The sequence below is a fragment of the Sus scrofa genome, chromosome 6 (assembly GCF_000003025.6).
Source record: "Sus scrofa isolate TJ Tabasco breed Duroc chromosome 6, Sscrofa11.1, whole genome shotgun sequence".
Taxonomy (NCBI): domain Eukaryota; kingdom Metazoa; phylum Chordata; class Mammalia; order Artiodactyla; family Suidae; genus Sus; species Sus scrofa.
The window spans coordinates 44119125-44141396 of NC_010448.4; the positions used below are offsets into that span (position 1 = coordinate 44119125).

A 22272-nucleotide genomic window follows, 5' to 3' on the forward strand; every position below is an offset into this window, starting at 1 on the left:
CGACCTACACCAAAGCTCACGGCAACACCAAATCCTTAACCCACTGAGCAAGGCCAGGGATTGAACCTGCAACCTCAACCTCATGGTTCCTAGTCGGATTCGTTAACCACTGCGCCACAACGGGAACTCTTCACTTGCCTCTTAATCAAAGATTTTAAATAGGAATTTGCAGAGCCTAGCTGACAGAAATGAATTTATGCCTACTAAAAGTTAACCTGGCCTGTGATGTGGTTGAAATGAGGATATGAACCTTTTTTTTTTTTTGTCTTTTTAGGGCTGCAGCCATGGCATATGGAGGTTCCCAGGCTGGGGGTCAAATCAGAGCTGTTGTTGCCGGCCACAGCCACAGCAGTGCGGGATCCAAGCTGCGTCTGTGACCTACACCACAGCTCACGGCAACGCCAGGTCCTTAACCTACTGAGCGAGGCCAGGGATTGAACCTGCATCCTCATGGATACTAGTCAGGTTCCTTTCTGCTGAGCCATGATAGGAAGTCCCAACAAGCTGTTTTAAACAGATTGCTTTAATACTTTTAGGGTTATAGAGTGTAATTTATGAATTGTTTATTTTACATCCTTATTCCAGATTTGAGATGTTCTGAATTAGTTGTTTTCGAGGAAAATAGGAAAAGTTAACATTTGTTTAGAATATTTTGTTGTATATAAATATTTATTACTCTTAAATTATAGCCAGTTGTTTGGGGAAGAAGATGCTGATCAAGAAGTATCTCCTGACAGAGCTGACCCTGAAGCTTCCTGTGAGTACAGTATTTGGGATATATTTTCTTATTTGTATGTACTGTCTTTATCTTGCTAGTTTAATAAGATAGTTTGAGAGGGAAAATAATTGTTAAATGCTAAATAATATATTATGTGCTTAAGATGTATTATATCATGTTTAAGACAATGTTTTATTTTTATTTATTTATTGTAAAATTTTATTTATTTTGAAGTTCCTGTCGTGGGCTCAGTAGTAACGAATCCAGTTAGTATACATGAGGACGAAGGTTCGATCCCTGGCCTTGAGCAGTGGGTTAAGGATCTGGCATTGCCTTGAGCTGTGGTGTAGGTCACAGTTATGGCTCAGATCCCTCAGAGCTATGGCTGTGGTGTATACTGGCAGCTACAGCTTCGATTGGACTCCTAGCCTGGGAATTTCCATGTGCTTTGGATGTGGCCTTAAAAAGACTAAATTAAATAAAATTAAATTTTTAAAAAATTATTTATTTATTTTCTACTTTTTGTCGCCACATCTATGGCATATGGAAGTTCCTGGGCTAGGGGTTGGATCACAGTTACACACAGTTAAGCCTAGGCCACAGCTTACAGCAATGCTGCATCTTTAACCTACTGAGCAAGACCAGGGATCAAACCCACATGCTCACGGACACTATATTGTGTCCCTAACCTGCTGAGCCATGATGGGAACTTCACAGAAATGTGGGGTGTTTTTGTTGTTGTTGTTTTTTGTTTGTTTGTTTGTTTTTTGTTTTTGCTTTTTAGGGCCACACCCACAGCATATGGCGGAGGTTCCCAGGCTAGGGGTCCAATCAGAGCTACAGCTGCTGGCCTACGCCACAGCCACAGCAGCACAGGATCTGAGCTGCATCTGCAACCTACACCACAGCTCATGGCAACACCAGATCCTTAACCCGCTGAGTGAGGCCAGGGATCGAACCCGCAACCTCGTGGTTCCTAGTCAGATGCGTTTCTGCTGCGCCACAACGGGAACTCCAAGAAAATGTTTTTAAAAATGGGCAGTGCTGTTTTACTTGTGAGGAAACAAGGTGCAGAGAAATTGCACAAATCTCGTAAATAGAGCCGGGGGTTGTTCCCAGATCTGAGTATAGATCTATACTGGGAACTGTTCTACATATTGCCTTTAGAAACAGGTAGAGGGAGTTCCCGTCGTGGCTCAGTGGAAACGAATCCAATTAGTATCCATGAGGATGCGAGTTTGATTCCTGGCCTCATTCAGTGGGTTAAGGATCCAGCATTGCCGTGAGCTGTGGTGTAGGCCGGCAGCTATAGCTCTGATTCTGCCCTTAGCCTGGGAACCCCCATTTGCCATGGGTGTGGCCCTAAAAAGCAAAAAAAAAAAAAAACAAAAACAAAAACAAAAAAACAGGTAGAAAAAGATGTTGATAAACATGTTACAACTTCTTTGTCTTTGAACTCTGAATGGATCACATGCGGGTGACTTCCATGAGTGACTCTTTTCGTCCCTCACAGGTAGATGAGAGTTTATAACTTGAGTTAAATAGAATGGTATTTATTTTATAGGGGAACCGATGGAAGCTGAAGCCAGAGCCAGAGCATCTAATGAAGATGGTGACATTAAACGTATTTCCACTAAGGAATGGGCTAAATCAACTGGATATGATCCAGTTAAACTTTTTACCAAGGTTAGATTTACTTTCTTTATAATTGTGGTTAGATACTTTGTTACTCGGTTTTAAAGTAGTACATGGTTGAATCACACTTATTTTATGTCTTATGTGTCTTAGTAAATAAATTCACTGATGGAGTTGGGATAAACAGATTTTTAAATGGTAGCATCATTACGAATCAGTATAGAATCTTTGCAGAAGGTAAAATATAGAAGCTCAATTATATACTCCTGGTTGTCTATCTTTCCCTCACTTTCAACAGTTCCTGTTGCTTCTTATCTTACATCCCTTCCCTGCTCACATCTTGTGTTGACAGTTTGATTGACATGTTCTCAATTGCTCTTGAATTCCTAAGCCTCTGTTCTTGGCTGGATCCCTCTTCATTTTGTGTATTATTTGCTTATATATTTGTTTTTTGTCCATGCCCATCGTGTGCAAACATTCCCGGGCTGGGGATTGAACCCAGGCCACAGGGGTAACCCATGTCATAGCAGTGGCAATGCCGCGTCCTTAATTGCTAGGCTGCCAGGGAACTCTTTATTTGCTCAATATTTTTAGAGAAGTATATTATAAGATTAATTACATCTACCTAATTACAGCTCAGCTAGTTCTTCAGGTCTGTATTTTAGAAGTCTTTTTTTTTTCTGCTTTTGTTCCTTACAAGTTTATCATAATAGGTACTTGAAGCTTTCTCAACTCAGCTTTTATTTTTAAATTAAAGTATAGATGATTTAAAATCTAATCATCTTAAATTGCCTGATATACTCTTGCCACCCTCACTTAGCAGATGGTTTTAAAGATGTATTAACGGTTTGAAGCCAGTAAATGTAATTGACCTGTTCAGAGGATGTCCCCCTTCATTACAAACTCTTTTTCTTCTGTGTGAGTAAAGACTAACACTTCCACCTGCTGTTTTTCCTTCTTGTAGCTTTTTCTTCAAATAGTATTTTCACTCTGCCTTACGTCTGCTTTCTGACATGCATAGGTCTGGTTGTCCTAAGCAAACGGCCTGTTGCTTCCTCCAGCTTCTGTTTCATCTTTCCTCGGTGGCAACAGATGTCACAGATTGACTTTCTTAAACCTACTACATTTATTTCTTCATGACAGCCTTTTCCTTGGAAAGTGTTTTTTGTTTTGATCATACTTAAAATGCCATTAACTCCGATATGGATGTTAATATTTTCTAAAGCAGTGTAATGTATCTGTTTCCATTCCAGTCTGAACAACAGTTGAATCCCAGCATAATCTGAAGTATATCTCCAGTCTGTTGTTAAGCATCTGCTATGTGACAGACACCACATTAATTACAGAAGATTTGGTGATGAAAGAGGCAGAAAATAGGGTCCCAGCTCTTGTAGGGAACTCAGTAGTCTAGAGAGGAAGTCAAACATTGAACAAGGAATTTCAAGTTCAGGATGTTACGACATTAAGTTCTGATGCTTTAGAACCCTCTAACAATAAGTAGATGGTCCCATTTATTGTTATTATTATTTTTTTTTTGGTTTTATTTTTTGTCTTTTTGCCATTTCTTGGGCCGCTCCCGCGGCATATGGAGGTTCCCAGGCTAAGGGTCGAATTGGAGCTGTAGCCGCTGGCTTACACCAGAGCCACAGCAACGCGGGATCCAAGCCATGTCTGGGACCCACAGCACAGCTCACGGCAACGCCAGATCCTTAATCCACTGAGGGAGTCCAGGAATCGAACCCGCAACCTCGTGGTTCCTAGTCGGATTCGTTAACCACTGAGCCACGACGGGAACTCCACTCCCATTTTTATTAAACATTATTATTATTAGACTTGGTATGAGGATTCAGAAGAGGCTGTCCAGAGGAAGTTGACATTTCAACACAAGACATTAAAGAATAAGTGGGGATGACAATGCAGCATAAAAAAGAAAGTGTCAGGTTGAAGAACTGGAATATTGCCATTAAAGGGGAGAGTGGAAAGAGGACTAGAAGGATAAGATGAAGCTTGATTGGAAAGGGCTCTCTAGGTCATGGTAAAGATGTTATACCAAGACAGTGGGAATCCATTAAAGGGTAGTCTATAAGATCACTGTAAGGTATAGAGAGTATGCAGTGCTTGTAGGGCCTGCTTTTCCTCTTGTAACTGATATGGGACCATACCTTCTGGAGTTGCGCAGTGCCAGAGTAATCTAAAGTACAACTCATCTGCATTCCCAGTGGAGTGTGGAGGAAAAGTAGACTCACTCAGTAGGACTATATGTTTTGAGTGAGGAGCCAAGACTAATACTTGGTTTCTTGCTGAGCAGCAGGTGAGCAGAGCCATTCTCAGAGAGAGCAGGGGGAACAGATGTGGGCATAAAGTTTGGGGAGTAGAGGGAGGTGATAGAATTAATTTTGAGATTCCTCTACGAAATAGTAGATAACAAGTGAATCTATAGGTAAGTAGAATAGTTTAAATTAGAGCTGTGGTTGAGATTCATAGGTTTATAGAAAGAAGAGTATGAAGATGGTTCAGTACATAACTCCGAGGGACTCCTGGTATTTAATCATTGAATAAAGAAGGCCATGGTACTTTGCTGTACAGCAGAAATTGGCACAACATTGTAAATGAATTTAATGAAAAATTTTAAAAATTTTAAAAAAGAAGGCCGTGGAGCTGTTCTTTGGAGAACCATGTTAATTCTCCATCACTTGGCAGGCATTTTAGCCAATGCTGAAGATCCTCTGTAAAATGTCCTTAGCTACATTTGTTATCCAGATTATACAGGACACCTCATTTACTTGCCTGTGTACCCATTTCAGATGTTACCAATTCTCTTCCTATTCCTTAGAAAAAAGTAAGTCATAGTACTCAGAGCTGTATGATTTTTCTCACTAAATAGTATTCTAATTTAGAACTGTGCAGACTATCTTGAGATAGTCTGTAAGTCTGCACATGGTAATGTTTTTACTTTTGAAATAGTTATTTTGTGTGTTTGAGATTATTTAGGAGGGGAGCACATTTCAAAGATGTCACAGATGGTTAAGAAATTGTTTTTTTGAGCACTTTTAAAATGTGTATGCTTGGGAGTTGCCATGTGGCTCAGCAGGTTAAGGATCCAGCAGTGTGACTGTGGCTCAGGTTCCTGCTGTGGCACAAGTTCAGCTCCTGGCCTGGGAACTTCTGCATTCCACAGGCATGGCCAAAAAAAATTTTTGATTTTTTAAAACTAAAATGTGTATGATTTACTGGTATGTACTGGTATGTACCCACAGACTTGGAGACACTGCTCTCTGGTACTTCTAGGCTCAATGATTGTATTCAGTTCTTGTGGAGTTGGTGTGTGTGTTTATTTAGTCCTTTGATGTGACTGTGTATCAGACTGATCTGAGGAGCTTTGCGGTGGCGGTGGGTGGTGGGGGACGACAACTAGGGAGGGGTGACAGGCTTGGCCAGCACAGTTCAGATTTCTCTTACTCTGCTTTCCTCAGCCTCTCTCATTTGAACTGTTTGAAATCTAAGGGTCGTGTGTAAAATTTCCTTTTACACTAAGATTTAAGCTTTTTTGTTGTTTTGTTTTGTTTTTGGCCATACCTGCTGCGTGCAGAAGTTCCTGGGCCAGGGATCAAACCCACACCAGAACCACAGGGATGACAACACCAAATCCTTAACTGCTAGGCCACCAGGGAATCTCTAGTTTAAGCTTTTCACCACACTCCCCTTTAAATCAGATTTTATGGTGTAATGTTTAAAATCAACAGTGAAATTTTGTTTTATCAGCATAGGTATATAAAGTTCATGGAATTTTTTTTTTTTTTAAGCTTTTAAAGATGATATCAGGTATCTGTTGACAATGGACAAACTATGGAGGAAAAGGAAACCTCCGGTTCCTTTGGACTGGGCTGAAGTGCAAAGTCAAGGTAAAGAATATATTTTCATCTTTGGGATACCTAAATTGGAAATTCTCTCACTTAAAGCCTTTTAAATACCCCTGTGGTTTCCTGACAGTGGTAAGAAACTCAGTTCAGAAAAGTATGATGCAGGAAGGTCACTGGAAATCTCATCACCTAGAGAAATAATTACTTTTAACATTGTAGGGAATGTCTTGGTGATAACTCCATGCATGTAGGCAGTGTGTATGCACTTTACGTAGATGGAATCATACTATTTATATTCTCTGACTTGTTCTTTTCAGTCAGTATTATTTAACTAGTCCTTTATCAGGTAATACTTAGTTGTTGTATATTTTCCTTGACATAAAGTACTGAATGTATATGTATCTTTGTAGGATTATATCTTTAAGATATAACCTAGGAACATACTTAGATATATGTAATTTTTTTTAAGGCTGCACCTGTGGCATATGGAGTTTCCCAGGCTAGGGGTCGAATCAGCTGTAGCCGCCAGCCTGCGCCAAGGCCACAGCAACACTGGATCCGAGCCACATCTGTGACGTACACCACAGATCAGGGCAACACGGAATCCTCAACCCACTGAGTGAGGCCAGGAATCAGACCCGTGTCCTTATGGATGTTAGTTGGGTTCATTAACCACTGAGCCACGACGGGAACTCCAGTAATATATTTATAATTTTTAAGTGCAAGTAAAACTGTTGTAATAGTGACTGCTTCCTTACCCTACTCTCTTTTCAATACTTTGTGTGTCGACTTTTTTTGCACAGCAGTGGTCAACATATTGGACCCTAAAAGGTCCCAGGAGACTTAGGATGTCTGTATGAAATGTTTTTTTTGTTTGTTTCTGTTTTGCTTTTTAGGGCCGGATGTGTGGTGTATGGAGTTCCCAGAATAGAGGTTGAATCAGAGCTGCAGCTGCCAGCGTACGCCACAGCCACAGCAGCAGAGGGTCGGAGCCACATATTTGACCTACACCACAGCTCATGACAACACTGGATTCTTAACCCACTGAGCCAGGCCAGGGATCAAACTTGCATCTTCATGGATACTAGTCAGGTTTGTTGCCGCTGAGCCACAATAGGAATTCCAATATGGAGCAGTTTTCTATAGTAACAGATGCTTTGCGGATCAGTTCAAGTCTTGGTTTAAAAGCTTACACTTACTGAATACTAACTCTCTTCTGGGCATAATGCTTCTTATCTTTTCCATATTATGTATTTATTTTTTTTGGCGGGGAGGGGGGTCTTTTGATTTTCAGGGCCACACCGATGGCAGATGGAGATTCCCAGGCTAGGGGTCTAATTGGAGCTAAAGCTGCCAGCCTGCACCACAGCAACGCGGGAACCACAACCTCATGGTTCCTAGTCAGATTCGTTTCAATTGCACCATATTTTTGAATCCTTTAGTAAATCCTTTAGTAAACTATGAGGTTCTGAGATGGTCTCACACCTTCCCCATGTCAATTTTGGTGATTTTCTTGTGCACATGATTATCTTCGTGATAATTAATGGAATTTGTTTCAGGTTATTTGATTTTCTTTCTTTTTTTTTTTTTTTTTTCTTTTTCTTTTTTTGCCATAGCAGTGATCTGAGTCACTGCAGAGATAATGCTGGATCGTTAACCTGCTGTGACAAGAGAACTCCTGTTTCATTTTCTTATTGTCATTAAATAGAGTAGAGGAATGATGTTAATGGTGAAATTTCTAATATTTTTTTCTTTAGGAGAAGAAACCAATGCATCAGATCAACAAAACGAACCCCAGTTAGGTCTGAAAGACCAGCAGGTTCTAGATGTAAAGAGCTATGCACGTCTTTTTTCAAAGAGCATTGAGACTTTGAGAGTTCATTTAGCAGAAAAGGGGGATGGAGCTGAGCTCATATGGGACAAGGTTTGTTTTGAAAATGTGTAGCAGTTACTTATATATCAACTGTATATTATTCTACCAGATTTTTTTTGTTTTCGTTTTCTTTGATTTTAGAGCCACACCCGAGGCATATGGAAGTTTCCAGGCTGGAGGTACAATCGAGGCTGCAGCTGCTAGCCTACACCACAGCCACAGCAATACTAAATCCTTAACCCATTGAGTGAGGCCAGGGATCGAACCTGCATCCTCATGGACACTTTGTCAGGTTTTTAACCTCCTGAGTCACAACAGGAACTCTGAGGATGTGTTGATTTTGTTTGGATATTTGTATCTCTAATTAGTACATTGAACTATGAATTTTGTATGTGTGAATTCAGGCAGTATCATAAGACATTTTATTTAATTACTTTTTTTTTTTATGGCCACACCTGAGGCACACCTGTGACCTGTGCTGGCAACAAAGGACCCTTTAACCCATTACACCACAGCGGGAACTCCATAAAACCTCATTTTATTTTATTTTTTTTTTTTTTTTTTTTTTTTTTTTTTTTTTTTTTTGCTATTTCTTTGGGCCGCTCCCGCGGCATATGGAGGTTCCCAGGCTAGGGGTCTTATCGGAGCTGTAGCCTCTGGCCTACGCCAGAGCCACAGCAACTCGGGATCCGAGCCGCGTCTGCAACCTACACCACAGCTCACGGCAACGCCGGATCGTTAACCCACTGAGCAAGGGCAGGGACCGAACCCGCAACCTCATGGTTCCTAGTCGGATTCGTTAACCACTGCGCCACGACGGGAACTCCCCATAAAACCTCATTTTAAATTCTAGTAATGTGTTCATCGTTTATAACTTGATAAGAGAAATAACGTGACTTTTTTTAATAATGTGATTTTATTGGAGTAAAATATTTCTCTGACTAAAGTAAAGTCTTAAGAAAACTTCTTATGTAATAGAAATTTGTTACCAGAAGTCAAAATATCCTTTTGGAGCCAACAGCTCATTGGCCTACTTTGGCCTTGAAAGTAATAATAATTTGGCCTTTCTAATGAAATATAACTCTTAGAAGTCTGAGAGACCTCTCAATACAAAAATGGGATGTAATTATTCTTATAAGTTAAAACAGTATTTAGTAGTATTTTGTAGTTTATAAAATATATTTTGAGGTTCGTTGACTTAATTTTACTTATTTTACTTGTAGTCAGTATTTTCTATGGCTGTAAGTGATTTATCTGATAAAGCTTGTTCACGTGCTTGTAAAGATTTGCCATACGTCTTAAAGTAAGGTGGAAAGTTTGAGTTTTAGAAAACTAAGATTTATGTGTGCAAATTTTGGAACTGGGGTTAAATCAGACATCTACAATGAAGCTGGTAAATTTTGATTTTTGAGGGGTCTTGTAAACAGTCTTTAGAGTTTGTGTGCTGTAACTTAAACATTTTCTTTTTCATTTTTATTGTCATAATAGTGGTTTGGGAGGCTTTCATCTGTATACAGGGTCTAAATAACAAAACCTGGAACTGGGAATCATTATCCCCTGTGGGTAAAATTTATACCTAATGAGTGTGATGAGCCAGTTTGCCTGGGAGAAGTACCCCGTGGACACTGTTGGATACCTCTCAGTAGTCTTACTTAATCCCCACCACCACCTTACCTGTTTAACAGATTAAGGAATTTGGGGTCCGGGAAGTTGATTTGCCTCTGGTTACACAGTCAGCCAAATAATTATGTAAAGAACTCACATGCTGTCAGTGCTTTTTCTTTAATTTTTTTATCTTTTTATTTTTTTGTCTTTTGTCTTTTTAGAGCCACACCCTTGGCACATGGAGGTTCCCAGGCTAGGGGTCCAACCCCAGCTGCAGCTGCCAGCCTACGCCACAGCACAGCAACACAGGATCTGAGCCACATCTGCGACCTATACCACAGCGCACAGCAACGCTGGATCCTTAACCCGCTGAGTGAGGCCAGGGGTCAAACCCGCGTCCTCATAGAGCCACAACAGGAACTCCTGCTTTTCTTTTAAACTTTGGTGTTTCTGATTTATGGGCTTAGGGTAATTTCTTCTCAGTTCAGAGCTGGAAACCTTGCTGAAATTTGATTAGAAAGTCTAGGGTATAGGCTCAGGAAGAATGTGAATGGTAAAGGGAAAGCTTACTGTCCTGCCACATTTGAGGGAAAAAAAAAAAAAAAACCAGCAAATATAGGAGTGTAGGTGTGTGAAGGGAATTTGGAGAAGGAAAGCCAAAAGGAATCAACCAAGTGTTTCTGAGCCTTTAATGATTGATACATTTCTCAAAACAGCCTTAGTTTCCTTCCCTGGGTTCTTTGCTTGTCAACCAGCCTTCTGATTGTTGACTGGCGGGGCCCAGGGAAGGATTGCCATCATCAATGAATGAAACTGGTGGTATAGTTTGTACTCAGTTTCCAGTGCATTCATTCGGGCAGAAGTGAATTCCTGGTGACTCTTGGTCAGAGCACATACCGGGATCCCAAGAGCTGTTGATGAGCCCCTGCCTGCTTCTCATCCAGACTGGCCTGTCCCTCAAGGCCATCTCTTGTTCTGGTTGACTTGTTATAAACGTGAGAAAGTGCTATTCTGAAAGCAGTACTAGCCAAATTAGAAAATTTGTGAGAAGACTTGTTAAATTGTTTAAATTATTGGCAGGATGATCCTTCTGCAATGGATTTTGTCACCTCTGCTGCAAATCTCAGGATGCATATTTTCAGTATGAATATGAAGAGCAGATTTGATATCAAATGTAAGTTGTTTTGTACTATAATTGTATCATCTAAAATTCTAAGGTTTTTTTTTTTTAACAGCTAAACTTTTTTCTTTTTTTTTTTTTCCAGCAATGGCAGGGAACATTATTCCTGCTATCGCTACTACTAATGCAGTGATTGCTGGGTTGATAGTATTGGAAGGATTGAAGATTTTATCAGGAAAAATAGACCAGTGTAGAACAGTGAGTGTTTCTATTTGTAATTTTATAATTAAAACAAAATTGGTTTAAAGCAGTGGAAAAGTAATTGTTCATGTTACCTTGTGACTTACATGTTTAAATAAGCTTCCTGGGAATGACAATAGACAAGAAAACATAATTTGCTTCTCTTATTTTTGTCTAAGGTGGAAGCTAGCTAGCTTCTAACATTTCTAGTTTTACTGAATTCTTGGAAGAACTTATTGTGTGAGTCTTTATATTAACTTTTTGCAATTTTTTTTCACTTTTTTTTTTTTTTTTTTTTTTTGTCTTTTTGCTATTTCTTGGGCCGCTCCCGCGGCATGTGGAGATTCCCAGGCTAGGGGTCCAATCAGAGCTGTAGCTGCCAGCCTACGCCAGAGCCACAGCAACGCTGGAACCGAACTGTGTCTGCAACCTACACCACAGCTCACGGCAACGCCAGATCGTCAACCCACTGAGCGAGGGCAGGGACTGAACCCGCAACCTCATGGTTCCTAGTCAGATTCGTTAACCACTGTGCCACGACGGGAACTCCTAGAGGATGAGAATTTTTGTATCGGCTTCCAGTGTTCTCCTGACATTTGTAACCTCAGTGCCATTTTTTTTTTTATTTGCCTTTGTTTGTATAGTGCCAGACATACATTATTTTTTTCCTTTAGTACATAAACGTTAATGTCATAATCATGGAAAACTTGAAAAGAAAGGCAGCTCATTTGTTCCATACATCTGTGAAAACATTGTCATTAATTAGAAAAATTAGTGTATCGGTCTTGTTAGAAGTTGGCTTAAAATTAATAACTGCTGGGAAAGCACTCAAACACTGATTTAATGAGGAGACCAGAGATGAGTATGGTTAGGCCCTTATTCATGCTGAGTTAGTTTGTAGAATTGTCTAGAGTCTTCAGTATAAGGAGATTCCTTTTCAGTAAGCTCGGTCTTATTTACATGGTACCTCATTTGAGAAGAGGGTTGGCAAATCAGTCTCTCAAGAAGGTCATGACTACCCTTACCTGATTCTGCCGCCTGGAAGGCCTTTTTTTTTTTTTTTTTTTTTTTTTTTTTTTTGGCTTTTTTTGCTATTTCTTGGGCCGCTCCCGCGGCATATGGAGGTTCCCAGGCTAGGGGTTGAATCGGAGCTGCAACCACAGCCTATGCCAGAGCCACAGCAACACAGGATCTGAACCGCGTCTGTGACCTACACCACAGCTCACGGCAACGCCGGATCGTTAACCCACTGAGCAAGGGCAGGGACCGAACCCGCAGCCTCATGGTTCCTAGTCGGATTCCTTAACCACTGTGCCACGACGGGAACTCCGGAAGGCCATATTTAAGTGCATGCCATGTGGTGTATAAAATCCTAACTTGAGTTTTTAATTTCTGCATGTTTTTTTTTTTTTTCTCAAAGATTTTTTTGAATAAACAACCAAACCCAAAAAAGAAGCTCCTTGTGCCTTGTGCACTGGATCCTCCCAATCCCAACTGTTACGTATGTGCCAGCAAGCCAGAGGTGACCGTGCGGCTGAACGTCCACAAAGTGACCGTTCTCACGTTGCAGGATAAGGTAAGTGCAGGCCTGGTTCCCTCCCACAGGCTGCTCATTTTCCTTTTTATAGGAAAAAAACAAGTTCCCATTTGCCTTTTACGGTGTTACTATGGTAACAAACTATAAGCAGTTAATTACTCTGATTACTGAGGTGTGTTGCTCTGATATCCTGGGTTGCTCCACTTTCTGGGTCCTGCTGGCTTTTTTCTCTGGTTCCAGAATAAGTGTTTCATATCCCAAAAAGGAATAGGTGTATCTAGTTAGAATATGGACTACAGGTGGTTCGTAAGTGGCATAGTATCTTAGCAAGCAAATTCTTCTTTCTCAGATAGTATATAAATTCTGTATTTTTGTCCAATAAGAGGTATCCTTAAATGGTCAAGTGATGGTTCTGATTCTGGTGTGTTAAGTTAGTTCCTGAGGATGTGTGTCATTTGCACACCTGGATTCACTTTAGAGCTCTGGAGTGAGGGAGGTAGAGGGTTAGGATATGGTCTGATCCTATAGCCTGGTCCTTCAGTTCCTCCTAGCTGTTTAAATTAGGGCACATTTTAAAAATGGCCCATATGGGTGCCACTCCCCACCTTGGGTATCACTTCACTTAGTTCTTCTGACTATGTCTGTCTTTTTTTGTTTTGCTTGTTTTGCTGAACCCGAGGCATATGGAGGTTCCTAGGCCAGGGGTTCCAGTCGGAGCTACAGCTGCCAGTCTACACCACAGCCACAGCCACATGCACTTGGGATCCAAGCCGCTTCTGTGACCTACACCATGGCTCACGGCAATGTCGGATCCTTAACCCACTGAGCCAGGCCAGGGATTGAACCCACAACCTCATGGTTCCTAGTCAGATTCATTTCAGCTGCGCCATGAGGAGAACTCCCTGATTATGTTGGTCTTGATGTTACATATTCACATACCTCCTGGTGTGGGGGTGTAGACCTTTGTGGCTCTAAAGGCCACTTAGGAATGAATGGCTTTTCTCCTAGGACTGGTTACACAGGGCGAGTTTACTGGAGCTTATGTTTAGATGGAGAAGCAGCAAGACTTGATATATTGGCCATCAAAGGGTAGTTGCCCCATCTTCTTTCTTAGGAAAGAAATGATTATAGTTGGTATCTACTCATTCTTGAGCTAAAGGTAGGGTAATTGGACTGTCATAGGATAATTGAACCTTTAGAGAGTTTCTCCAGTGTGTGTGTTTAAGACCAGGTAGGATTTAACAGTATCATCATTCCTGATCTGTCTTGGAATTTAAAGATGGAACTTGGGGAGTTCCTGTGGTGGCGCAGTGGTTAACGAATCTGACTAGGAGCCGTGAGGTTGCGGATTCGATCCCTGGCCTTGCTCAGTGGGTTAAGGATCCGGCGTTGCCGTGAGCTGTAGTGTAGGTTGCAGATGCAGCTTGGATCCCACGTTGCTGTGGCTCTGGTGTGGCCAGCAGCTGCAGCTCTGATTCGACCCCTAGCTTGGGAACCTCCATATGTCGTGGGAGTGGCCCAAGAAAAGGCAAAAAGACAAAATAAAAAATACAAAAATAAAGACGGAACTTCGGAGTTGAAAGACTATGTAACATAGGATCAGATTGATGAGAATTCCATCTGTAAAACATCTGCCAGTGCGGGGTTGGTATAGACACTGAGATAAAATCTGTCAGATGTCTAGCTCAGAGTCTAATCTGCTGGGAAAGACAAAATACCAAGAGCCTTTCAAGCCTTTCAGTCCCCTTTTGAAGGAAGTTTTACCTGATCTTTATCATTGGTCAAACATGGGGATGGAATGTGAGCGTGAGATAATTGGGTGAATTCCTTCTGCTTTCCTGCTTGCCCTTAGGTACCTTAAAGAACAACGTGGTCCCTTTCCGGTGGAAAGGGAAAGTAAAGATCCTTTATGAAAAATAGTCTAGGTTTTTTTATGATCTTTAATTCCATATGTTAATGTTTTGAAACTTTTTTTCTTGTAGATAGTGAAGGAAAAGTTTGCTATGGTAGCACCAGATGTCCAAATTGAAGATGGAAAAGGAACAATCCTTATATCTTCAGAAGAGGGAGAGACAGAAGGTATTATACGTTGCCTTTGTTCACTCCTTTCCTTTGGGCGGAGACCACTAGGTTGAGGAAGTGCATGTTAGTTTATCCATTCATTGTATACGTTTCTTAGTATCTCACTGAGACAAGTGATACTGGTCGTGGAGGTGCTGTCCCAAGGTGGCATTGCCTTGATGGGGTCACCACAGTTGCAGATTTGGGAACTTGATATTGTCAGAGTATCTTGGGACTATTTCTCCATAACCCAGTGCATAGTTGCTATCTACAGCAACCACAGTGCTCTTGTGCCTTTCCAAGGAACTGCCTTACCTGTATCAAGGATCCTGGGAGCTAAATTAGTAACAGGAGGATGGCTCTGAGTCATAGATCAGAGTGGAGAGGGTGATCTAAGGCTATTAGGTGTTTTGACCAAGTGGGGAAGCCTTGACATCTGCTCTAGTGATAGAGCAGAAAGTATTGCTGAAAATCTGGGGCCGGTTTTGGCTTTCTTGGCTTTCCTGGCTTTCCTTTTCAGAAGCTCAAGAGGTCATCCCCCCGCCCACACACACCCTTTTTTTTTTTTTTTTTTTTTTTCTTTTTTTTCTTTTTGGGCCACACCCATGGCATATGGAAGTTCCCAGGCTAGGGATCAAATTGGAGCTGCAGCTGCTGGCCTAGGCCACAGCCACAGCCATGTCTGTGACCTAAATAACAGCTCACAGCAACCCTGGATCCTTAACCCACTGAGCAAGGCCAGGGATTGAACCTGTGTCCTCATGGATACTAGTCAGGTTTGTTTACAGCTGAGCCACAACGGGAACTCCACTTCTGTTAATGCATTTGTTATTAAGGTACAAAATGCATTAGATTCTATTAAAGCTTTCTAAGTGAGAACTGTGTTTTGGTTATGCCTCTGTCAGACCACAGTGGTCATGAGGAAGAGTAGCATTTTTAGCCTTGGGCGGGATTGTTGCTAAGATTCTAGCTTCAGAAATGATGCTAATTTATCAGGATAGAATGCTCAGTAACTGATTCTCTTTAAACATGTTGGGTTTGAGAAGTTTTAGTGAGTGTAAAAGGGCTTGGGGATGTAAGTCTGGAGAGGAACTATTGTTCTCCAGAGACAGTCCGGGTAGATTAAGAAGGTAAAATAAGAAATAACTAAAAGAAAATGAGGAGTTCCCTCTGTGGTGCAGCAGGTTAAGGTCTGGCGTTGTCTCTGTGGCAGCCTGGGTTCTATCCTTGGCCTGGTGCAGTGAGTTAAGGATCTGCCATTGATGGCATAGGTCACCGCTGCAGCTTGGATTCAGCTCCTGGTCCAGCAACTTATATATGCTCTGGGTATGGCCAAGAAAAAAAAAAAAAAAGATTGTTAGAATATGTAGAAAATCACTTAAATTTAAGCATGATATGAGTTCCCTGGTAGTCCAGCAGTTAAGGATCTCGCATTGTCACTACTGTGGTATGGGTGTGGCTGAGAAAAAAAACAAAACAAGAAAAACCATAAAAACCATACTAAGTAGAACTTAAAATATAATCCACCTGCTGTACGCCAGACTCTGTGGGTATAGGTCAACAGGTTCTAAACAGTCTATAGACACAGAGCAGATACTCAGTAAATCGGACTGAGTGTTGTGGAGCTCACGAAGAAACAGTTTTTTAAGTAGAACTTGAGTGCTTTTACAGGTCAGGAGAGGGGAGCATTTGAATGTGCAGGAGAGAAAGGATAGGTAAGGCAGGAAGGCCCTAGAGTAGGTAGGAGGAGGTGATGACACCACGTTTGGTTGGAGGGATTGTTCTTTATAATCCACGTAGCAAAGTGCTAGTAGATACCAGGCATGGTACACGACATACTGGGGACATTCAGACGAAGCAGAACTGGGTGGGAGTGATTAGTTTTTAGAGATCCCACTAAGCTCTTCATTGAGAAATAATGGAAATTTATGTTGAAAATTTTATTGAAATAAACGATTTGCTCATATTTCTGACTTGTGAAGTTTGATGAAAGCAGGTTTTTTGGTTTTTTTTTTTTCTCTTTTTAGGGCTGCATCTACAGCATGTGGAAGTTCCCAGGCTAGCTGTTGAATCTAAGCTGCAGCTGCGGCCTGCACCACAGCCACATCAATACCAAGTCCTTAACCCACTGAATGAGGCCAGGGATTGAACCTGCACCCTCATGGATACTAGTTAGGTTCTTAACCTACTGAGCCACAACTGGAACTCCCTGAAAGTAGTTCGTTGACATTGTTTTGGATAATCTCTTTGCACATAGAATATATTTTGAACAATTCTAAAAGTTGTCATTGACTCCTCTGAGATTCCAGATTAATTTGGTTTGAAGGAGAGAAGGTTTTCAAAACTTTGTAATTTGGTTGTCTTGATGTAGTTTTGGTAGTTGAGTTTTCAGGGCCAAGTTCCTAAGTGCCCAAGTTGGTGCCATACTTGAATACACAGAAAAAGTGATTACACATTTATTTTCTCCTAGTCCTGGAGGCTAGAAATCTTAAGATCAAAGTGGGGGGGGGGATTGTTGACAGGTTTGGTTTCTCCTGAGGCCTCTCCCCTGGCTTCTTCTGAGGATACCAATTAGATGGGCTTAGAGTCCAACCCAGCAGCCTCATTTGAACATAATCACCTCTTTTAAAAGTACTGTCTTAAAGTCCAGTCATGTTCTGAGGCACTGATGTTATGACTTCAACTTAAGAATTTTGGGGAGTTGTAATTCCGCTTATAGCAGGGGTTTTACCTTTTCAAAACTAAGGTGACTGCTCCATGGAGGTAAAACTAAGTAAAGCATCTAAATTTCTTTCAAATTTCCTAGCTAATAATCACAAGAAGTTAGCAGAATTTGGAATTAGAAATGGGAGCCGACTTCAAGCAGATGACTTCCTTCAGGACTACACTTTATTGATCAACATCCTTCATAGGTAGGCACTATTAATATTTTAAGTGTAAGAAATAATTTAATTATACACACTTAAAGTGGAGAGAAAACATTTTCTTGCCCTTAATGCCTACTCTTCATTTGAAGTTGCACAGTATGTATACTCACGTTGGCCACTAAATTCCCTGAGGTCTGACCTACAAAAAAATTGGAGAATCTAGAAATAAAAGAAGCAAGAAATGTTTGGAGTTTCCTCATGGCTCAGTGGGTTAAAGATCTGGCGTCGTCACTGCTGTGACGCAAGTTCTGTCCCTGGCCTGGGAACTTCTGCATGCCAATGGTGTGGCCAAAAAAGGGGTGGGGGGGTGTTTGTTTAATTTTTTTATTATAGTTGATTTACATTGTTCTGTCAATTTCTGCTGTACTGTAAAGTGACCCAGTCATACATATATATATATATACATTTTTTTCCACATATTATTTTCTGTCATGTTATATCACAAGTGATTGGATAGAGTTCCCTGGGCCATAGAGTGGGACCTCATTGCTTATCCTTTCAGAATTTAATGGTTTGCATCTCTTAACCCCAAGAAAAGTAACTCGTCAGTGGTGGCTCATCAGAAAGACAGGATAGAAATCCAGATGTTTGAAAAGTTATAGTCAGGAATGTGTTCATTTTGATAAAAATATTTCTCTCATAAAAGATACTTCATTGTGATCTGTAACAATAACAATAACAGAATTAAAAATTATCCTGGAGTTCCCGTCGTGGCGCAGTGGTTAAGGAATCCGATTAGGAACCGTGAGGTTGCGGGTTTGGTCCCTGCCCTTGCTCAGTGGGTTGACGATCCGGCGTTGCCGTGAGCTGTGGTGTAGGTTGCAGACGAGGCTTGGATCCCGTGTTGCTGTGGCTCTGGTGAAGGCCGGTGGCTACAGCTCCCATTCGACCCCTTGCCTGGGAAACTCCGTATGTCACAGGAGCGGCCCAAGAAATGGCAAAAAAGACAAAAAAAAAAAAAAAAAAAAAATTATCCTATATAGATTCCTGAATCATGTATTTTTTTCTTTTTATTTGATTTTACATCCTGCCCACTTTACAAAAAGCATCCAAAGTGCCTATGATACAAGATATTTGCGTAACAATTAAAGTACGGGTGGTCCTCCACTTCGGTGTGTTTATCTGTTGAACAAGGCGCATCTTGGTACTCGCTCATTGATACCCCTAAACTGTGCCCTGACTCATGACTCATGATTTTAGTTGTTTGGAGAATTATTATGTTGTATATACTCATGATCTGAGTAGAGGGTATAGAATCATCTCATATAGTAGCTGAAGAAATAATGCCTAAAGGTTACATTGGGCCTCACTGTTTTGGACTCAAGTTTTCTGCTTTAGCAATTAAAGTTATTTAACATTTTTAAAAAAACCCTCTCCCTGGAGTTCCTGTCATAGCTCAGCAGAAACGAATCCAACTAGCATCCATGAGGATGTGGGTTCAATCCCTGGCCTCGCAGAGGGTTAAGGATCCGGCATTGCTGTGAGCTGTGGTGTAGGTTGTGGACTCAGCTCGGATCTGGTGTGGCTGTGGCTGTGGTGTAGGCCAGCAGCTATAGCTCTGATTGGACCCTAGCCTGGGAACTGCCATGGGTAACGCCCTAAAAAGACAAAACCAAACCCTCTCCCTGAATTGAATTTGCAGTGGTATTGACCATTTGAATTAGTTTTGAATTACCATAAAAAATCCGTTATGTACAGTTTCTTTAACTCTTTGAAAATCAGAATCCAAATATTTGGTGTGTGCGCAGTATACTTTTCTTGAGCTTTGAGGACAGTTTCTCTCCGGTACACCTTTGCTTTTTTGTGAGTAGTTTATAGGTAGTCGTAGGTGTGGTCCAGTTTTATAGTGCATTCTTCTCTTACAGCGAAGACCTAGGAAAGGATGTTGAATTTGAAGTTGTTGGTGATGCCCCAGAAAAAGTGGGGCCCAAACAAACTGAAGATGCTGCCAAAAGCATAACCAATGGCAGTGATGACGGAGCTCAGCCTTCCACATCCACAGGTGAGTCACAGCCCCAGCCAGCAGGTTGTTAATTACCCACCAAGCCGGACTGTTTAGAAACAAGCTGATCATTTTATCAACATTAACCATAAAATAGAAATCCACAGGACTACTAAAAGGGTGTGTTGATTAGGCATTATTGTTTTAATGGAACTTTGAATGTATAAACCATGGAGACTTAAGACTGGGTAAAATTTTTATGGAAAATAGACAGGTTTTTGTTGTTGTTGTTCATTTTTACAGCTAGAAATGTCAGCTTCCCTAGTATGTAAAGATAGTTCATTCTTAGTAGTAGTAGTAGCTTTGGATTTTATATGCCTGCTTATAAAGGGGCAGTGAATCAATGCATCTGTTTGGAGTGAGCAGATTCTTGGTAGGTAAGTATAGCCTTTTAGCATTTCACAGTTTTCTCAGAACTAATATGACTTTGCTGAGGTGCATCAGAAGCCCTGGGTTTTCAGTGTTGGTGCTCTATCATGCTCTCATGTGAATGTGTACTACCAGCCACCCTCACCCCAAACCCAAACACACGCATACCTCTACATTGTTTAATATCCAGAAACTAAAAGCAGTTTTTTACTTCTCTGTTTTTATTTTTTGACCCTGTGTTTGGTGTTCTTTGGAATGTGGTGTTTCTTTGGTTCAGATTTTCTCTGAGTTTTAAAGATAGACTTTGAGACTAGAGTGTGTGGGCCATGGGTTCATGATATTTTCTCCCCTCTGAAAATAGAAAATTTATCATTGTCCTTTGAGGAAAGGACTGGAAGATTTTCAAAAATCATAATTTGAGGAGTTCTGTCATGGCTCAGCAGAAATGAGGACACAGGTTCAATCCTTGGGCTCACTCAGTGGGTTAAGGATCCATTGTTGCCGTGAGCTGTGGTGTAGGTCTCAGACGTGGCACGGATCTGACATTACTGTGGCTGTGGTGTAGGCCAGGGGCTCTAGCTCCGATTCAACCCCTAGCCTGGGAACCTCCGTATGCTGCTGTGCGGCCCTAAAAAGACAAAAAAAAATCGTAATTTGAAATGTGCATTTATCAGGAGTTCCCATGTGGCTCAGTGGGTTAAGGATCTGGTGTTGTCACTGCTATGACTTGGGTCACTACTGTAGCAGGGGTTCGATTCCTGGCCTGGGAATGTCTGCGTGTCGCATGTGCAGCCGAAAACAAAAAATGTGCATTTATTGATCCACTGCTGTGGGTAGGATTGGAGACTATAGCAATGTGGAAGGTAGGTACTCTGCCTCTGATTTAGGGGAGTACGGGGGGGAGACCCAAAATGCAGCTGTAGTTTAATGTTAACAGCCTATACTGTAGAGCCCCACTCTGTGGGTTTGAATCCTGACCTATCTTCTACTGTGTGACCTTGGGCAAGTCTCTGTACCTCAGTTTCCTTTTCTGGAAAATGGATAATAATATTATCTTCTTTATAGGGTGGTTGTGATGATTAAATGAGTTGTTATATGCAAAGTGCTCAGAACAGTTCCTGGCACATTGTAAGTGCTATGTATATGTTGTTGTTATTGTTGTTTTTTATTTTTACTACCACTGCTACAAATATTAGGATACGCACCCACTCCTTTTTTGTTGGAGAAGTAGAAAGGAATTGTAATAATTCCTTTGAGTTACACGATGCTTGTTGCAATTTTTTGTTTTGATTAGAAAAGAAATAGGTGCCTGTTTAATGTAATACATAAAGCAAAGGCTCCCTAAGGGTAGCCATTCTAAAGTTTGATGTATTAGAAGAGTTAGCTTTTCACTTACATAAAAATCTTAGCTGCTGGTAACCTCCATACTTTTAACCATTTTTTTGTCTTTTTTTCTGAAATAAGCACAAGAGCAAGATGATGTGCTCATAGTTGATTCAGATGAAGAAGGTCCCTCAAATAATGCTGACATCAGTGAAGAAGAAAGAAGTCGCAAGAGGAAATTAGAGGAGAAAGAGAACGTCAGTGCAAAAAGGTCACGCATAGAACAGACAGAAGAACTCGACGACGTTATAGCATTAGATTGAACAGAAATGCCTCTGAACAGAACCCTTGTCCGAATTAGGCCTTCTGGGCAGAACCAGGTTCATTGTTATGTCCTTTGTTCCAAAGGGAAAAATTTGACACCAGTGACTTAAAGATGATTCTGCTCCCTTTGAAAGCATTCATTTTGCTAGAACTATTAGAAACATTGCAGTATGCTGTATTGAAAGTAGGAATATAGTTTTAAAACCCTTTGAACAAAGTGTGTGCATAACCAGTCATGAGATGAAACAACACAGTGCATGTTGCCTTTTTAATGTAAATACCTTTAGGTATCATTTAACAGTTTTAAAATATTGTGGTTTAGTAAAGTTGATACCTGGTTATAAATATTATGCCTTTATTTTTGGTTAGAAGAAGAATTATTTTTAGCCTAGATCTAACCATTTTCATACTCTTAACTGACTGAAACAAATTCAAAGAAGTATTAAGTGCTATGCATTGAAACTTGTTTTTAAATGTTAACTTGGCACTATGTATATTAATGTAAAACAATTGTTAATTTACTCAAGTTTTCAGCTTGTACTGCCTGGTATGTCTGTAAGAAGCCAATTTTGTGTATTGTTACAGTTTCAGGTTATTTATATTTGATGTTTTGTAAAACTCAAATACGATTATACTGTACTCCTGGACCAAATAAATGGCATCTGCATACTTGTTATA

The 22272-nt window shown here is 40.8% G+C and overlaps 1 protein-coding gene and 1 long non-coding RNA gene across 2 annotated transcripts in view; one reads left to right on the top strand and one right to left on the bottom strand.

Moving 5' to 3' along the window:
- The window catches only part of UBA2 (ubiquitin like modifier activating enzyme 2), a 38247-nt gene extending 15975 nt beyond the window's left edge, over positions 1-22272 (top strand). Inside the window, 12 exon segments of the mRNA XM_021097539.1 lie at positions 690-757; positions 2283-2404; positions 5693-5750; positions 6157-6255; positions 7971-8137; positions 10772-10865; positions 10957-11069; positions 12472-12627; positions 14571-14667; positions 17456-17561; positions 19442-19578; positions 21412-22272. Of these exon segments, the coding sequence (XP_020953198.1) occupies positions 690-757; positions 2283-2404; positions 5693-5750; positions 6157-6255; positions 7971-8137; positions 10772-10865; positions 10957-11069; positions 12472-12627; positions 14571-14667; positions 17456-17561; positions 19442-19578; positions 21412-21593 (1399 nt within the window). The 3' untranslated portion in view covers positions 21594-22272.
- LOC110260980 lies at positions 8521-9042 on the bottom strand. Its single transcript, XR_002344638.1, has 2 exons — positions 8923-9042; positions 8521-8618 (listed from the first exon to the last, which is right to left on the bottom strand). It is a non-coding gene; the product is annotated as an uncharacterized LOC110260980 (long non-coding RNA).